This window comes from Notolabrus celidotus, chromosome 19 (genome assembly GCF_009762535.1).
Source record: "Notolabrus celidotus isolate fNotCel1 chromosome 19, fNotCel1.pri, whole genome shotgun sequence".
Lineage (NCBI taxonomy): Eukaryota > Metazoa > Chordata > Actinopteri > Labriformes > Labridae > Notolabrus > Notolabrus celidotus.
Window position 1 is genome coordinate 25,808,017 of NC_048290.1, and position 18,196 is coordinate 25,826,212.

The window sequence follows — 18,196 nt, forward strand, 5'->3', positions numbered from 1 at the left end:
ACCGAAAATAGATGAATCATGCTGCGCAGTTTATTGGAAGTATCGAAAATGCAGTGTTCTAAAAGCCTTTACGTTTCAGCCGTAAATCACCGAGCTCTGTGATAACACACAGTGGGTTCAAAGTCATGTTTACCCTTGATGCAGAGTAAGGATGTGAGTCAAGGGAACAGAGGAAGTCAACTGATGAAGAGGAAAAAATAAATGATTATGATCGGCCTTTTAATTTCTTGCTGAAAAAAACTTTATGTTGACATTACAATTGTTGATCTTAATAAACCCCTTCCTCATACAGTCTCTTTTCTAACAAGCAGAATAAACCCAGCCCATAAATCTTTTTATTTTAGGTTTATTATGAGAATTATGTTCTGTTATTATAATGGTAGGAGTTTGTTTATTGTAAGTATTTTACATAGCAGTAGGCCTACATATACACATGGCAAAAGTGGATGTGCCATGCATTTTGACGATTTTGACAGATTCCAAGTGAAGCAAAAATATATAGTTTATTTCAGTTTTTTTATTCATTGTGTCATGCACTGGACAGGTGCCCAGCCCGTATGGACTTACAAGACACTACAAAAACAGAACAAAATAGGAGCAACAACATAAGAAGAGAAGGAAAGAAAATAAAAGAGCAGTTACAATACTGCACATGTCCAGCAATGACCAAAAGTGAGTAAAACGTAGGCTACAGTGTTACACTTCAGACATTTGACAGTGACAACAACTAAATCAGACATAAAGTGTCCTCCTTCATCAGACATGGGAAACAAATCAGGACTATATTCTAACATTTTGTTGAAAAGAAGACACCTTAGATCATGATATAATGGACAGTAGAACAATAGGTGCATTTCATTTTCAACCTCCTCCAGACACAAATCCATTAAAAACAAGCTGTAAAGAAAGTAGTATGTGACATCTTGTGGTAATAGTAGAAACTACAGGATGTCCTTTTTGTGACTGGGAGCTGATGAATCGGACAGAAATGATGGAATAACCCTGCATGTTAAAACTATCTTTCTGAGGGTGAATGTCTGTGTGGGAAGATTGAAGGTATTATGGTTACTGAATATCTTACGATGCATTCCAAATATGAGAAGCGGAAAGTGGAAAGATTGATAAGATTGCAAGGAGTAAAGAATTCTTTTTTTTCCCCTCACAAGACACACTTTTTGTTTATCTATTTTTACACTTCTATTAATTTTTTCTATCTATTTATTTGATGTATTAATCCCTTGAAATTAACAATAAGGACTTATTGATAAATATAGATTTATTTACATTCCTATTATTATTATTATTATTATTGTTATTATTATTATTATTATTATTATTATTATTATTATTATTATTATAATTATTATTATATTTTTCTCCCTCTTTCATGGCTTACTTTGTATAAGTTATTTCTGCTCTGTTTTTTTTTTCATCAATTGATTTCTTTGTTTGTCTCTTTTTTCGTTTTGTTTTCTTTTTGTTTTTGCCTTGGTTTTTCTTTTATTATTAGTATAACTATTATTACCACTTCTCTGTCTCTGTTTTTTTTTTTTATTGTTGTCCATATTCGTGCCTTGTTTACGTGTTACTCTACAATCACTTGCTCACCCTTTCCTCCAAATTTCCTGCACAGTAAAACATAAATAAATGAATAAATAAGGATAAAAAGAAAATTAAAAAATTTAAAATTAAACCATCTTTCTTTATTCAGTGGAAATTTCCCAGGTTTAATGTGCAATTGTATCAAATACAAAATAGTGATAATTGATCTTCACCATCTTTTATAAATATATATATAACACCGGTTTGCCTGGAGGACAAACAAAATATAAATTGCTTAAAAATTGTGGGTAAAGAGACTGCTTTCATTATATCTAAAACATGGATGCTGTGCAGTGTTGACAAATATACAAATACATCTCCTTGACTCCACCCACAAAGTGACGCGTGTCTTCGTCACTGACAAGTTGGGTTTTGTCCCTTCAAAAAGTCTAACAGGAAACTTTGTGCCCCTGCCTATACGACTATCGGACGTCGGTCACCTGCCAGTGCACCATCTAAAATAAAACCGATTGAAATGTTTGATATCCGTGTGTTTAATGTATTAAATGTTAAACGGTCAGAAAGTGAGACCGCAGCAGCCTACGTGGGCGGTAAACCTGCCTGTGGTGTAAAACTCAGGGCAGCAGACACACTAAATGCACATAGGACGCTCGCCCATTCTTTGACAGCTCGGGACTCGACGTCAGAGTACTACAACATTATAGTGATATATGGCGACGTGTCATAATCCATTTAGCTGTCTGACAGTCAGGTTAAATGAAGCTCTTTAGTTTTAAACAGGAACAATGTCTAGGTTTACTTGACTTCAGTTCTTCTATTAGCCTTGTTGTAACCTACATCACTGTCGGCCAACTAGCAACTTGTTAGCTAGCTAGCAACAGGGAGCCTCCCTGACGTTAGCCATTCTGTCTCGCTCTTCCATTCAATTGTGTAAGTACTCATACATTTCATTTACATCACTTTACATTTCTCCTTTTGTTTTTTGTTTTTTTTTGCCTTGAATGGTTTTCTTTCTTTATCTTATTTAAGTCTTATTTTTTTCCTCACAGGCCAGCGTCAACTGATCATTTATCGAGACTCGGCTGTAACTAGCTGCCTCTATTGTTTACATGGATCAGCTGAGGTCCTTTATGGGCATGCCGTGGTCCTAACAATTCTGGATCAAGTATAGTGGAAATATGAAAAATGGAGCTGGGAGGTAGCTAACCTCTGTTGACAACCCACTGTCTGCTAAAATGAGGATGATCGGGGCTCTGAAGGGGGACAGCTGTGCCTGCAGGACTGTTTGACTTTTGTGTGGGAGGTGGACAAAGGACAGGGGGGTTTGTTTGTCCATATTAAAGCTCAACCTGAGGTAACACCACATGAAGAGAATAGGAAATAAACCGTGCAAGATCATGATCCAGTCTTCAGGCAAAGGCATGATACTACAGACCCTGCTGATCATCAGCCTTCTTGGCTGGGTGAAATGTCAGGAGAGCCAGAGCATGACACCGGAAGAGAAGATTGCTATCAGGTTTGAACATACAGATGTGTTTGAGAATAAATCAACATGGAAGTCCCCTGAATTTTTGTTAAATGGTGTCATTTTCTCACATGTATAATGAGTGATTTTCCTTTTTTGACAGGGACCAGATTATTGAAATGTTTGATCACGCCTATGGGAGTTACATGGTAAGATGTAGCGTCTAATAAATGTAGATATTGAAAGTACCTCAACTTTTGTATTTTAATGTTGTAGAAGGAGGAACTACAAAATACCTGAATCAGTGAAACTGCAGTGACACTTGTAGTATTAAGACTTACTTAACTAAACCAACAGGTTTTGATGATAACAAAATAAAATAGAATAAAAGTGACTAAAATTTGAAATAGATAATAAATAAATAAAACTGTTATAAGAAGGAAACTCAGTTAAAAGCGAGACTAAAAAGGTCGGTCTTGAGTTTGTTTTTAAAAATTGTTAACGCTCTGTGCAGCCCTCAGATCTTCAAGTAGGGTGTTCCACAGGTGTGGGCTGTGATAATAAAAAGCTTCCTCACCGTGGGTCTTTGTTCTTACTTTTGGTACAATTAAAAGTCCACTACCTGAAGACCTGAGGGATCTTACTGGCTCATATGATAAAAGCAAATCGGACAAATAAGAAGGGCCAAGACCATTAAGAGATTTAAAACCAATAAAATAATCTTAAAATCTATTCCAAAAGATACTATTCATGGTGGCTTTGTACTGATTTGTTGAGTGATAAAAGAGATGTCAAGGGTGAGGGTTTTGTGAAGGAGAGATGGAGGAAGTAAACTTGCAATAAATGTGTTTTACATAGGATGTTCCATTAACCAGCCATAAGTGAGATCGATCAATAGCAATAGTTATTGTTCTCTCATTAAAGGGGCTGTTTTTGGCCAGTAATAATATGGTCATAATGTTTTGACAAAGTTTTTAGTTCCTTATACTGAGAAAATTGTGTAATGATTATTCTTGTACCTTGGATTCATAATTAAATTTAGCCATCTATTTGGGAAATGATTTAACTGATACCAGATTTTAAATCAAGCCTTAACTTCAACCCCCAAATATCTGGAGTTGGTCAGCTATGATCAGCAAAATTCTGACTAAATGACAAGTAAACAAAAGACAACTGGGACCCGGCACTTGCGTAAAGTATGCAGCTTTAGGCAGCTATTTTCCTTTCTCTGAATGTTCAGCCCTGCAGCTGTCTTTTCTAAATGACACCTTTCCTAAGACTTCTAAATGAAGCTTTAGACCAGTAAGTGCTGTTTGTGTTTCAGAAATATGCCTACCCAGCAGATGAGCTGATGCCTCTGAGCTGCAGGGGCAGAGTTCGAGGCCAGGAGCCCAACAGAGGGGACATCGATGACTCCTTGGGGAAGTAAGTTCATCATCAATGCACATGATATGCAGTTTTAACACATCAGTTGACATCAGAGTGAATCAAAACCACTTGTACCATTCTTTTAGAGTCTAGGGTGTAATGTCATCAAGAGCTTCCCTTTATCAAGCTGTGTTGTAGAGGTAATGATAATAATGATGATAATAATACTTGATTTATATAGCACCTTTCAATACAGGTAACAAAGTGCTTCACAGTGGGCAATAAAAACAAGACGAAATGCAAAGCATAATGAAGCAATACAAAATTAAATTAAATTAGAAATTAAAAACATCCAGACTTATAAAACAGACCCTTTAAATCAGAGTTAAAATTAAATAAAATCACACAATAAAAGCTTTCCTGTTAAAATGTGTCTTGAGTAATGAAATAAAACATGGGACCGACTTTGGAAGTCTGAATTCCTCTGGCAAGCTGTTCCAGAGTGTAGGAGCCCTGACTGAAAAAGCCCTGGCCCCCTTTAGTTTCAGTCAGGTCCTTGGAGCAGCTAACAGAGCACTGCCAGAGGATCTCAGGCTGCGTCCAGGATTGTAGGGGAATAAAAGCTCAGAGATTTAGAAAGGGGCAAGTCCATGTAGTGCTTTTAAAGTCAATAAAATAATCTTAAAGTCGATCCTAAAATCAACAGTACAGTTTTTATGTTATAAAAATGTAACTGCATGATAACTATACGAACTGTACTTAAATGTGCTTGATTTTGTCTAATTTATTATGTAAGACTTCACACTATCCTCTGTCTGCGTTCACTATTTACTCCAGACTGAAAATGTCAATAATATAAATGGAGGATGAGTCAAAGAAGGGACAAAAATACAACTGTATTACTTTCTTCAATTTGTCTCCAACTTCATTTTTAAATCTTTTTAAAACTTATCATCTCAAATGATGTGGAGCTTCTTTAAGTTTCTGATCACTGCCCATGGTGCTCTATAAAATAAGCCAGTAAAATAAAGGACTGTAAACTTGGTCTTAAAGGACCCATTGATTTACAACACTATGCAAGTATTTTATTTTTTTTAACAACTGTTTGGATTTCTTTTAGTCATAAATGGCCAAATCTTTCTACAAATGTGATTATGTATTTAGAATTTTCAATGAATAAAATGACTCATTTCTTTTTATAAGACCGTGTTGTTCCCATCAGACTAAAATTTGTCATGCAGTAGATGCCCCAGTTTCACAGGAACGCAATTAATTAGATGCTAATTAAAGGCAATGAGATTTATAAAAAGACAATAAATCATGGACTTACAGAACCATCCATCTGTTTATACACCATGCAGGTTTCGTTATGCAATTCGAGTGCAAATTTAACAGATTAGGCTTGTAAGACTCTGTGGTTTGTTACAAATGAAACCGTATCATTGGCAAAGTGGGACAGCAGCTCGCCTGTGCTCTGCAGGAGTCTCCTGTTGTAACAGTTTCTTTCTTTGCTGCAGGTTTTCTCTCACACTGATCGACACTCTTGATACCCTGGTGGTGAGTTCCTACTTTTGCTGTGCTGATTTGCTTTTTTCTCCTTTTTTAACTCTACATTTGTTTGAAGAGAATTGTTTTCTTTTGTGTGTGTGTATGTGTGTGTGCAGGTGTTAAACAAGCTTGATGAATTTGAGGACGCTGTGCAGAAAGCTGTGAGCGATGTCCGCCTGGACAATGATGTGGTGGTGTCTGTGTTTGAGACCAACATCAGAGTACTGGGGTACAAAACATGTTCCACTTTTTATATACTTTTTAAATAACCAGCTCAATCCATCCGTGTATCTTTTTAAGAAAGTCTGTCTTCCCCAACTTCCGCTAGAGGTCTTCTGGGAGCCCATGTGATGGCTGACTTGCTGCGGCAGCGCGGGGAGAGGATGCAGTGGTATCAGGATGAGCTCCTACACATGGCCAAAGAGCTGGGTCATCGATTGCTGCCTGCCTTTAACACCACAAGTGGCCTTCCCTACCCCAAGGTTTTCTTTATTCTATTGATAAACTGCACAGGACTTAGTTAAGATGTATTCCAGATTGTTGTAGTTATACACCCATCTCAGAGCAGCTACAGAACACATAGCTAATCAATGTATTAGGACATAACTAAAATGATTTTACCTGAGAAGATTCATTGTTAATTGATCTGTTTTCCAGGTGAATCTGCGATATGGAGTCCTGAACCCTCTCTCACGCACAGGCACTGAGTCAGACACCTGCACAGCGTGCGCCGGAACAATGATCCTGGAGTTTGCTGCCCTCAGCAGACTGTCCGGAGAGACTGTGTTTGAGGTATTACCTGCATCTACCTCTAGAGAAATTACACAAGATATTTCAAAGTGGCAGGGAGAGGACGGTACATAGAACTGGATATAACTGGTGCAAGATTCTGAAGCTTGAAATGATAAATTAAAGATGTAGTTGTTTTTCCAGAAACATGTAATGGATAGAATGTTTGTTTCACAGGAACATGCTAGGAAGGCTCTGGACGTCTTGTGGGACAGGAGGCAGAGGGGAAGTGACTTGGTGGGGACTGTCATCAACATTCATAATGAAGAATGGGTCAGGAGAGGTGAGGGCGACTCAAATATACATGTTGCAAATGCATCGATATGAGGAGGAAATACATTTTTCTTACGCAGACAGAGGATCAACATGATGCAGAACATTGGTGTTTAAATGACTTTGTACATGGAGCATATTCTAATAATTTGACTGTCTTCTCACTTGTGTGTTTGCAGACAGTGGAGTTGGTGCTGGGATTGACTCGTACTATGAATATCTCATGAAGGCTTATATTCTTCTAGGAGACAACGTTTTTCTTGAAAGGTTCAACACTGTAAGTCTTCCTCCTTCAGTGCTTACCACATCCACCTGCTGTATTCAACCCCGTTGCTGCATCATGAAACCTCCTTTTATTGTAGCTTAAAGGTACTTTCCACAGTGGAGGTGTTTGCTCATATATTTTTCATGATGATTGTCTACCACAGCACTACAGTGCCATTATGAAGTACATCAGTCAGCCTCCCTTGCTGCTTAATGTGCACATGCACAATCCCACTGTGAGCGTACGCAGCTGGATGGACTCTCTCCTGGCGTTCTTCCCTGGCTTACAGGTCAGGGATCCTGTTTTCAGATTTCACTTGCTTTATCACATTTGCAATCATAAATAAATCCTGGAATGCTTTTAAAGAACTGAACTGCACCATGTTTATGTGAGATTTGTTTTTACACAGGTTTTGAGAGGAGACCTGAAGCCAGCTATTGAGACTCATGAAATGCTTTACCAAGTCACCAAACAGCATAAGTTTCTTCCAGAGGTAGTGAATCTCTACTCTTATTGTGCTATTCAGTTATAACCCCAGTTCCTCAATAAGTACAATGTTGATAAAAACAGAACTTGTCGGCTTGCAGATCACTGTAACCCTGTATTTGATTGAACATAGTGCAAAGACAACATATCAGATGTTGAAACAGAAAAATTTTATTGTTTTATGAAAAAAATATACCCTTTAACTTTTATGTTAGCAACAACTTAAAAACAGTTGGGACAGCTGCATGTTTTTAGTGTCATGTTGCACCCACTCTTCTTTCAACAACACTCTGTTAACTTTTGGGAACCAAGGAGACCAGTTTCTGGGGTTTTGAAAGTGAGGTGTTGTCCCATTCTTGCCTGATAAAGGATTTCAGCTGCTCAACAGTTCAGGTCTCCTTTATTGTATTTCCATTTTATGACGCACCAAATGTCAGGACTGCAGGCAGACTAGTGTAGCATGCATACTCTTCTACTACAGAGCCATACTGATGTAATACATGCAAAATGTGGTTTGGCATTGTCCTGCTGAAACAGTCTTCCCTTAATGCATTGTCTGAATGGCAGGATATGTTGCTCCAATGTCTGTGTATATTGGTCAGTATTAATGGTGCCTTCCCAGATGTGTTAGCTACACATGCCATGGGCACTGATGTATCCCTGTACAGAGAGACAGAGAGAGAGAGAGAGAGAGAGAGAGAGAGAGAGAGAGAGAGAGAGAGAGAGAGAGAGAGAGAGAGAGAGAGAGAGAGAGAGAGAGAGAGAGAGAGAGAGAGAGAGAGAGAGAGTGAGAGAGAGAGAGAGAGAGAGAGAGAGAGAGAGAGAGAGAGAGAGAGAGAGAGAGAGAGAGAGAGAGAGAGACCAGGTGGTCCCTATCCTCTTTGAGCAGAGGACCTCAGGACAATGTTTCACTTTGCCTCAGTTTCAATTTAATATAAGGTTTAAATGATTTGCAAGCTATCAAAATCTGTTCTCCTTTTTAACATATTACATGAACCCCAACTATTTTGGAATGGGGTTGTTCTTTTGTTAGGCATGTGTGTTTGTATGTATATGATGTATACTGTATATGACACCTAATACAGATGAATAAGATTACTAAATATTTAATCGCTGTGCATATAGCTGTTTATCACATAGTTTATATGTTATATGATATCTCTCTGTGAGACACCGCTGGTGAAGAAGTCTGTCACTAAACGAGCTACTTAGTGTTGTTATGGTCTCCTGGAGGGGGTGTGACTTACAATCTAACACTGTTATTAGGGATCAGACACTAATCAAAACATAATCTGCAATAGCCAGGACTACTGATGACATTACTGCCTACATTGTTAAAGAATGTTTTTATTACTGAATATGTATGTTCATATCAACTAACTTTAATATTAATTTAAAGTTAATGTATAATATATTAACAGCCTTAGCAAGTCATTATCATTTGATATGTAGTGTTATACTCTGCTTTGATGTGTCCAATAGGAAAAAGTCATGATTATATGATGATCAGCTTTGTTTAGCTCTGTCACATTCTTTGATGAATGTGCTCAATAATGTCAAGAAAGTGTTATTGGTAGAAAGAGGTGTCACTAATACACTCTTCATCTTTCTCTGTAGGCTTTCACCACAGAGTTCAGAGTTCACTGGGGCCAACACTTACTGAGACCAGAGTTTGCAGAAAGCACCTACTACCTCTATAAGGTAAAAAAAAAAAAAAAAAGACATCACGCGTCTCCAAAAAGTGGAACCTACAGCCTGTTTTCTGTGGGCTAATGCTTTCACTTCTGTACCAAATTCACAAATGGTTGGTTCTGATGATGTCTTGGTTTCTGTAGGCCACTGGCGACCCATACTACCTCAGAGTTGGACAGTCCATCGTCGAGAAGCTCAACGCCTACGCCAGGGTGCCTTGTGGATTTGCTGCTGTTCAGGACGTCCGCACTGGGACGCATGAAGACAGGTACACACACCATCATGCACATCAGCAACTTGAGAGTCTTTATGTTAATGAAACAATTGTTTTTAATGGAGCCACAAATACCTCTTATAAATAGGCTGTGACATCTTTATGTGCCTGTGTCTGAGTTTTCTCCATGTCTGTGCGTAGGATGGATTCCTTCTTTTTAGCAGAGATGTTTAAATACCTGTACCTGCTGTTTTCGGAGAAGAGTGAGCTGCCGATCGATATTGACGACTACATCTTCACCACAGAGGCCCACCTCCTCCCCGTGTCTTTGTCCACCACCAAGCCGCCCTGTCCAGGCAATGACACAGTGAGACATCTCACTTTGTCTGAAACAGAGGTACGCACATTTTAACGCCATTTTTAGTCATTTGATATGTGGTATACTGAATCAAGCCTCTAATCACTCTGTCTGTCCTTCAGCAGGCTGTTCCAATCCCTCAAGAGGAAGATCTGTTTACACACTCCTGTCCCAGCTTGGAGACTCTCTTCCCCAACAACCCTTCATTTGCCAAAACCATCCGGGATGGCTACAAGTACCTCACTGGGGTGGGACGAGCTGTCCACCCTTTACCTATCAGGTGTGTCCAGTTGTTTTGATTTGAAGCAAAAACACAGGTAACAGCTGTTAGCGATGATTATTTACAGTTGTTTTGTACGTTACAGGGAAATTGAATTACCGCTCCATGATAACGGCATGGAGCCAGTGGAGTTCCTGAAAAGCATGGGCATTTCTCTCACTCCATTGAATGAGATCATAGTAGGAGACAGGAAACTTCATAAGGTATGCTTTAACTCATACCCTGCTCTGCCCTGTTTTTCTGCATCATTTTATTTGTATCTTTCTAAACTGCACTAAGTGAAAACAAGCAGACATCACTGTTGAATTAAGACAGTGAGTAAAAGTCATTTACTATAATGTGACCTTTTTACTGCTGAGGAGCTGAGGCAGGAAGCTAATCTTTCTAATGAGCAATAGTAAAGCCGGAGATATTCTAAAAGATCAATATATGAAACAGTGAGGGTTTTCTGTTGTCAGGAGGTTGCAGGCAGGCGTCCAAATGACTTAGAAACAGCCCCGCCACCTTCCAGTTTATGTACTAAATCAGCAAAAGAACCACCTCTTGTTAGCTTAACCTGTGATTTCTTAAACCTACAGAACCTTCTGTATGCATAGTTTAGTAAAAGTTAACCATCAGATAACTTCCATCTGTAATGGGTTGAAATGTTTATTGTAGCAGAAGAACCATGGCTGTTTTCAAACTGCCTACTACATGCTACCTAGAAACTGCCTTTGAAGGTAGTATGTAGTATGACTGTTCTGTTGGATCTGTTTTGCAGTATGCTGGGTCAGGCATCGCTAGTAGTGTTGTAGTCAAGACCACATTAACCGAGACCAAGACATGTCCGAGACCAGAGTGCCCCGACACCAAGACAAGACCAAGACATTCAGGGATCGAGACCAAGGCAGGGCAAGACAGAGACAAGACCAAGACCATATATCAATGAAAAATCATCATGAGAGTTAACAAAATAAACGACTTCTGTTTATTTTATTTAAGTTTGCTTTAAATAGTATTGACAGCAACAAACAAGGTTTGGTTTTGTCTTTGTTGCTTTTCTTTTGACTCCTTAAGTTTAATTTTTTCTCTTATCACAGTAATGACAGGGACACAGAGTGCATCAGTGGTGGTCTCGACCAGTCTTGATATAAAATACGGAGTCCGCCGAGACCGAGACAAGACCGAGACAAGACCGAGTAAAAATGCTTTCGATTCCGAGAAGAGACCGAGACCTGAAATAAGCGGCCTCCAGACCTAGACCGGTCTCGAGACTAAGACCGGTCTCAAGTACTACAACAATAGTCGCTAGATTTCCAGTTTTGGAAAGCAGAAGTGATCAACGGGCAAGCTGATAGCGAAACTGCCTCTTCAGCATCCACTTATGATTTAAAAAGTTAAGAAGTGGTTTATATGGAATTTAATCATTTTCACAGCACCTCAAAACCCCCGTCAAATACTAAATAAAGAAACAGCAGAACGTTAGCGCTGTGCATTGTGGGAAACAGTATGCGAGGGAGATTAGTCCACTGCATACTGAGAAATTTTCCTGAATCAGTACGATATCCGGGTAGTTTTGGCATACTGCAGATTTTGCTCCTCTTGTTCACATACTACAAACTGAATTTTGGCCAAATCAGTACATACTGCTAGTACAGTAGGTGGTTTCAAAAACAGCATTGTGTTTAGAGTCAAAGCTCCAACCTTGTCTCCCCTCGTTGATTTGTTTTACATACCCAAATATGAGGAGGGATTAGATACCAACCCAAGGAGGTAGAGCTTTGAGTAAGAACACAGTGCAGATAAAGGTTAGGTTATGGAAATGACGGAGCAGAAGGAGCGATTGGAAATTTTGTAGCTGAAATAGAAGGGAAGATACGTTTATCTGGTGATCGTCCAGAGTGACGCATATTAAGTGCTGCCCAAACTCTCTAAAACTATCTCTCAGCAAACATCCACAACTTCCTGTTAAGCGTCTGTGAGTATCTATAAAAGTACTATCTAAGTCCTATCAGTTATTATTTTCATAAGTGTGTAAGCAGAGCAGCTCATGTTTCCTTGCCTGAACTTCCTCATAGCTGAACCTCTATTTTGTCGTTACCTAGAAGTGATTCTTAGCTGTTAAGACAGGGAGAAGAGTATTCCTCAGTGGGATTTAATGGCACTACTTTTTGATGTAAAATATGCAAAACACATTTCAGCTCCTGATTTCAGGCCCGATTTAATTTTCACGCTGTAAGCACACGTCAATGCAGCTGTCAAAACAGGCCAATTACGCAACCTGCTGTTCAACCAATTATAGCTTTTCAAATTGTATAAATAACAGGGCGCTGAGCAGCAGGGGTTTACAGAGTCGTTAGATGATTTAAACAAACCACGGGTTTCTGCATTATATTATCAGTTGTTATGTGCTGTCTAGTATTATCTCTCTAGTGTTATGAGGTCCCCCACAGAGAGGAAAAGTAAATATGTCATAAAGAATATATAATTTTATCATAAAAGCAGAGTAAACAATTTAGTAGTGACAATGATAGAGTGACAAAGTGCTTTACAATGTAGAACATGTTATTTTGATATCGCAATGTCCTTATACTGCTTAACCCTCCTGTTACCCTCAAATTTACTAACATCTGTTATCCTTGGGGTCAATTTGACCCCAGCAATTTAAACCTCCAGAAACAGATTGTTATTGTTAGATTTATGTGTCAGGTACTTTATGCTTCTTTGTTGACTATCTAAATAGTCCTTTCAATAAAACATATTTTAAGCACAAACACAATTTAAAGCATTCAGAAGGACTTTATTTGTAAAAGAGAACATTAAACTGCTGTGAGTTTGTCATGCTCACGTCAGCCCTGCCTTGTTTTTATGTCATCAAAACGTATGACACAGGACCATACACTGTATAAAATATGGACGTAGTATCCGTGACGTCACCCATCTGTTCTTGAACTCTGTTTTGAAGCCAATCGACGGCGCCAGCCATATTGGAAGTGCAGAACTCAACCAGGCAGAGTGTGACATAAAGGGGCGGGGTTTGAGCCTCCTAGCATACAGCTATGTGTTCCCAACAGGGAGTCAAGTCAGTCATGTCCTTATTTGGGCAAAAACTTGTAATGTAAATATCTTCTGAACCATTGCATTAGAAAAAAATCCCCCCCACCCCGTACAGTGAGTGCTGATAAAGAAACTAGCTACGTAGAGCCATGCCGTTTTTTGAACCAGGCTGTAAACATGTTTATTAATGCTGCAAAGATCGTCTTTTTTAAATAGGTGTGTATGTGGTTTCTGGTGTTTCTGCAGCCAGCCTCAAGTGGATTCTCGATGTATTGCAGTTTATAACACTTCTGCATGGGCTTCATAGTTTGAGACCGGAGGTTGCCGCTTGCACAGGACGCATCATTGAATGTCTTTAGAGACATGGAGGCTGGAAATATTACATCTCAATCTAAAGGTTGGCGGCTCGATCCCAGCTCCTGCAGTCACATGCGGAAGTGTCCTTAGTTATAGTGACCTCAATATGATCCAAAACAACCAAAACAAATGTGTGTAAAATGTTGATATTTCTTATGTTATATACAGCTAAAACAGCCTGGGGTCAAATTGACCCCAAGGAACACTGATGCGTAATTTTCTTTTACAGGAAATTGGAACATATCAACATCAACATGTTAGTCATTAATTTAGAGACGTTAAACATTGAATGGGGTCCAATTGACCCCAAGGATAATAGGAGGGTTAATTAACTATGATAGAACACGATCTGGTAATAGCAAAATTGAACTTAAGTGACCTTCAGCTGTTGTTTTAATCAAGTTCTCTACTTCTGAATCCGTCTAGGAGCATAAAGGAGTGTACCGGGTGAAACTGGTGGCAGAATTGAGCCAGACCCCAGAGGAGGAGGAGGTGGTGCCTCACGCCGTTCAGCTCATTTCCCCACCATTCCTGGGTAGGACGGTCCTCACAGCGGGACCTGCCAAGTTTGGCATGGACCTTACAAAGCAGGAGCACGGGGTGAGTAAAACCTCAGAATACATTATCAACACCTACACTCCCAACAACTTCTATTCTCTCAAGAACAGACTTAATTATAATAACAGTAGAATAACAGTGTTTTTGTTGTGCCGCAGGTGAAGGGCAGCATATTGAAAGCCTCCCCGTACACTGCATGTGGGCCAATAGATAATGCAGAGGAGCTCAAAGGCAAGATTGCTCTGGCGCTGCGTGGTGACTGCATGTTTGCTGCAAAAGCTCGTCAGCTGCAGGAGGCAGGAGCCACGGGAGTCATTTTTATAGGTGAGGATGAATACATGAAGAGCTGACACTTACACTTTCTTAAAAAAAGTTGGCATTTTCAAGATAATCTCACAACATCCAGGTCCTGATGTTTTAAGGTGCTTGCCATTCACACATGTACCTCACTCCAGGAGATTATCAGTGTTGGACGTGGACTTCTCAAAATATTCAAATGCCAGCAGAGAGTGACTACACTGTTTACATAAAGAAGTTGAATTGTATGAATCCAACCCTACTCCTCAGTATTTGCCTTACAAGATAATAGCCTCAATCACAAGTTTCACGTCTTCTTCAGCACAGCATGATGTTCGTTTAGTACACATTGGGCTCTTTTGGAGTAAGATTTCAGGACTGCAATCTACTGCAGAAGCCAGTCATCTGGTTTCATTTTGCAGCAATCTGTATCCACCCTGACCTCCAGGTATGGTTTGGTGCCAAAAACTCAACATGGCAGCAGATCTCAAGGTCACTTCACATTAGCTATTTCCTTCTTTTTTTACACTCTATGAGCTGGAAACACATTTTCTATTCAGTCTACTCAAAGCTCATTTTAAAATGGTTAGCATAACGGTGAAATACTGAAGGTCAGATCTCCAAATTCATAAAGTTCTTCCAACAATTCCCTTGTTCTCCTTCTTAGACCACCGGGAGGGAAGTAACAGCGAGGAAACCCCCCTCTTCCAGATGGTTGGAGATGGCGACTCCACTGATGACATCACCCTGCCTTTGGTGTTTGTGTTCAGTCGTGAGGGTGCCATGCTCACGGGCGCTCTGGAGGAGCATCAGAATGTGGACGTGCTGCTGCTGCCTAAAGAGAGGCAGCTAGGACATGGTGAGGTTGAGGAGGAGGAGGAGGAAGACTTTAGGACAAGGCATGATGATATTTAGAGTTATTGGGATTGTTGTAAAGCTCCCCTGAAAAGACAGAGAGTTGAGTTTTAGATCTTATACTTTGTACGTTAAAAAGATAGAAGTGAAAGCAAGACTACGTGAGTGTTAGTTAAGGTTATTGCTTGATAACATTTGCCTCATTTTGCATATCCTTTGTTCTCCTCATTGTCCAGATAAGAAAGAAAAACCCATCGGTGTGAACATCAAACTCCGCCTGGCAGAGGAGGGAGAGCTGGAGGATGGAACAGCCAGAGGCCCCACCCTGGAGTTTGTCTTGGAGAAAGAACAGTTCCTCATTAAGGAGGAAGATGAGGAAGAATTCGAGCACAGGGAACAGCAACAGGAGTTTTGCACAGAGGCAGCGAAGTTACGTAGAACTGAACAGCATTCAGCAGGTTCATCTGACTGTACGAACTTTGACTGCGGACCAGACACAAACCCTTGACCACTGCTAATCCCGTGTTTCCTGACAGTGATCCCTCGTCAGTTTCTGATTGGCTTTGTGCGTCAGAGCCCCTCACTGCCCTACAAGGAGCTCTAACTGACCCAGCCTGCATGTTTGCAACCAACGGAGGAGCAGTGTGATGATGACAACACTTTTATCCTGTGAAACCTCAAGATGTGTCTGTATTTATTAGACAGAGAGTCAAAGTGGAGCCTGAAGTGAGGGGGGTCCCATGAAACTAACGTAGATACTTAGAGGCTGTAAGCTGTAGGTTAAGATGGCTGAGCTTGTGCTGATCCTGTAGTGTTGCTGTTGTGAGCACATGTGAGGTGCTCTTAGAGACAATGACGTAGACCACTGACTCAAGTTTAAATTGACCTCCCCCTGGAGGAAACTCAGATAAGGCAAAAACAAAACATACTCCGCTCCTTTTTTTTATGCAATGCAGTTTGTTTTTATGGTAGATTGCACCTTTTCACTTCAACAAGCTACAAGTAAGTCAAATATTCAGTAATGGTGGATAGCAGAGAGACCAGCCAGTAGGTGGAGTTAGCGCCCACCTTAATGTGTCACTAATATAACACACAAAGATGAAAGAGATGAACTGGGGCCAATTTAGATATTTGTTTTGTACAATTAAGCATCTTCAGGGAATTTAAAGAGTAAATGCAGTTTGCTAGGTTGACCCATTTGGTCAAATGTTTATGCGTGTGTGTGTTTTGCATTTCCTTTTTTGCTATCACGTGTGAATGTTGGAGAGTGTGTGCAAGGTGTGTAATAACTAAAATACTAAAGAAAGCATCTCAGCGTGAACATCACCCTACTCTCTATACAACTTGATCATCCCAGGAAATCATAACAACACGTCTTTAGGACTGCAGTAATGAATCTTTCAGGACAGGAGGAGTTTTAGGCTGTTTGACATTTTCAGACTCATGAGTAAACTGAGTGATTGATAACTTCTGATTAAATCGTGTTTATTGCCTTGTAAAAAAAAATGACCAAAGAAGGTGTAGTTGCATGTCACAGGGTTAGTTCCAAATGCTGCAGTCCCAGACTGGTATGCACTTTGAAACACGGGTATGATTGTCTCTGGCAGATTCAAACATTTCAAACCATGTGTTTTTGTGTGCAATACGTTCTTTGAATTGAAGTCATTTATCAACATGGCCTTCAGTGATAGATGCAACTTTTCTGCACCTTTAAACTTCACCTTTAAAAACAGAAGTAATTACAAATACAATTCCTAGATTGCAGCAGGAGTCACCCAGAAGGTGTAACTGGAGTTACCTGTGGATAACAGACATAGTTTGGATGACTAAAATAGCTGTACTTGTGGATTGTTGGATGCACTTTGGATTCTGTTTTGTTTCTTCCATTAAAACCTAAATGTAACTGTTCTCACTTTTTCTATACATACTGAAACATATTGTTAGCGTTCTTGTGTGTACAAACTTTTATGCAACAGTTCAGAAACATAAAAAACTCTCAAATCAGTGTCCTCATAATCACTTGAGTCTTTCACACTTATCATTTGTTCCATGATGTCTGTCTTGTGATACATAAATGTCACCTCAAGTCTGGTCTAACAGCACTTTTGTGCCAGAGTATCTTTTGTGTTTGTCGTGAACCTTCTTCTTGATGCTGCTGAGTTAATATTGAGTCTTAATTCAAAGTGACAGTGTTTTGATTTAGCCCAAATGAGGCTTTGCCAACAGGTATACCTCAGGACTGTGCATGTTACTGTTCACATAGAGAAAATCATCATGAACAAGTAGTACATATTGTTTCCATTCATTTTTAACACTAATTAATATTATTTTCTGAAGTTTCTGTCCATGCAGTTAAAATAGATGCATGACACGACTCCTGTTTCTGTGACACATCTTCTCTGTATTCAGTTTGGGGACTGAGCTGAAACAATAAATTTGAATCCACTATATAATACCCTTTTCCCTGAAGTTTTTCAAATGTAATTTATTTGACAGATGATCATTTCTCTGTGTTTTCTGTCTTAGCTGCAGCTTGAGCTAATGATGACACACTCTGGGATGACTGTCCAAAAGAATGCAATAATAGATTTGCCTTAGTGATCTTTGCTTTCCATGTAGTCTCGGTAGTAATTTCATGGTATTAATGACATTTTTCAACCAGTTAACACTGGTCAAATAGATTTTTTTTACCTATGATGAACAAAGTTAAGTGTTAAGTAAGTGCTCAGAGTACTTTTTGAACAGTAGTTTAAGCTTCCCCTAAAAAGTATTAATCATCAAAAATTCAGTTT

At 39.4% G+C, this 18,196-nt stretch overlaps 1 protein-coding gene across 2 annotated transcripts; it reads left to right on the plus strand.

Annotated features, from left to right (window-relative positions):
* The first annotated feature begins 2,204 nt into the window (after nucleotides 1–2,204).
* On the plus strand, nucleotides 2,205–17,854 carry si:ch211-282j22.3 (ER degradation-enhancing alpha-mannosidase-like protein 3). Of its 2 annotated transcripts, none has more exons than XM_034709985.1 (21): nucleotides 2,205–2,493; nucleotides 2,613–3,079; nucleotides 3,192–3,237; nucleotides 4,353–4,453; nucleotides 5,914–5,953; nucleotides 6,061–6,173; nucleotides 6,273–6,426; nucleotides 6,602–6,736; nucleotides 6,911–7,016; nucleotides 7,186–7,283; nucleotides 7,435–7,560; nucleotides 7,681–7,764; nucleotides 9,375–9,458; nucleotides 9,593–9,717; nucleotides 9,865–10,060; nucleotides 10,144–10,301; nucleotides 10,387–10,504; nucleotides 14,121–14,294; nucleotides 14,411–14,576; nucleotides 15,217–15,408; nucleotides 15,641–17,854. In XM_034709985.1, exons 2-21 carry the CDS (start codon nucleotides 2,928–2,930, stop codon nucleotides 15,910–15,912), a joined length of 2,640 nt encoding a protein of 879 aa, XP_034565876.1. In that variant the 5' UTR covers nucleotides 2,205–2,493; nucleotides 2,613–2,927; the 3' UTR covers nucleotides 15,913–17,854. The 2 variants fall into 2 exon arrangements, with proteins under 2 accessions (XP_034565876.1, XP_034565877.1); XM_034709986.1 differs by having other exon boundaries at nucleotides 10,147–10,301.
* Nucleotides 17,855–18,196: the final 342 nt, after the last annotated feature.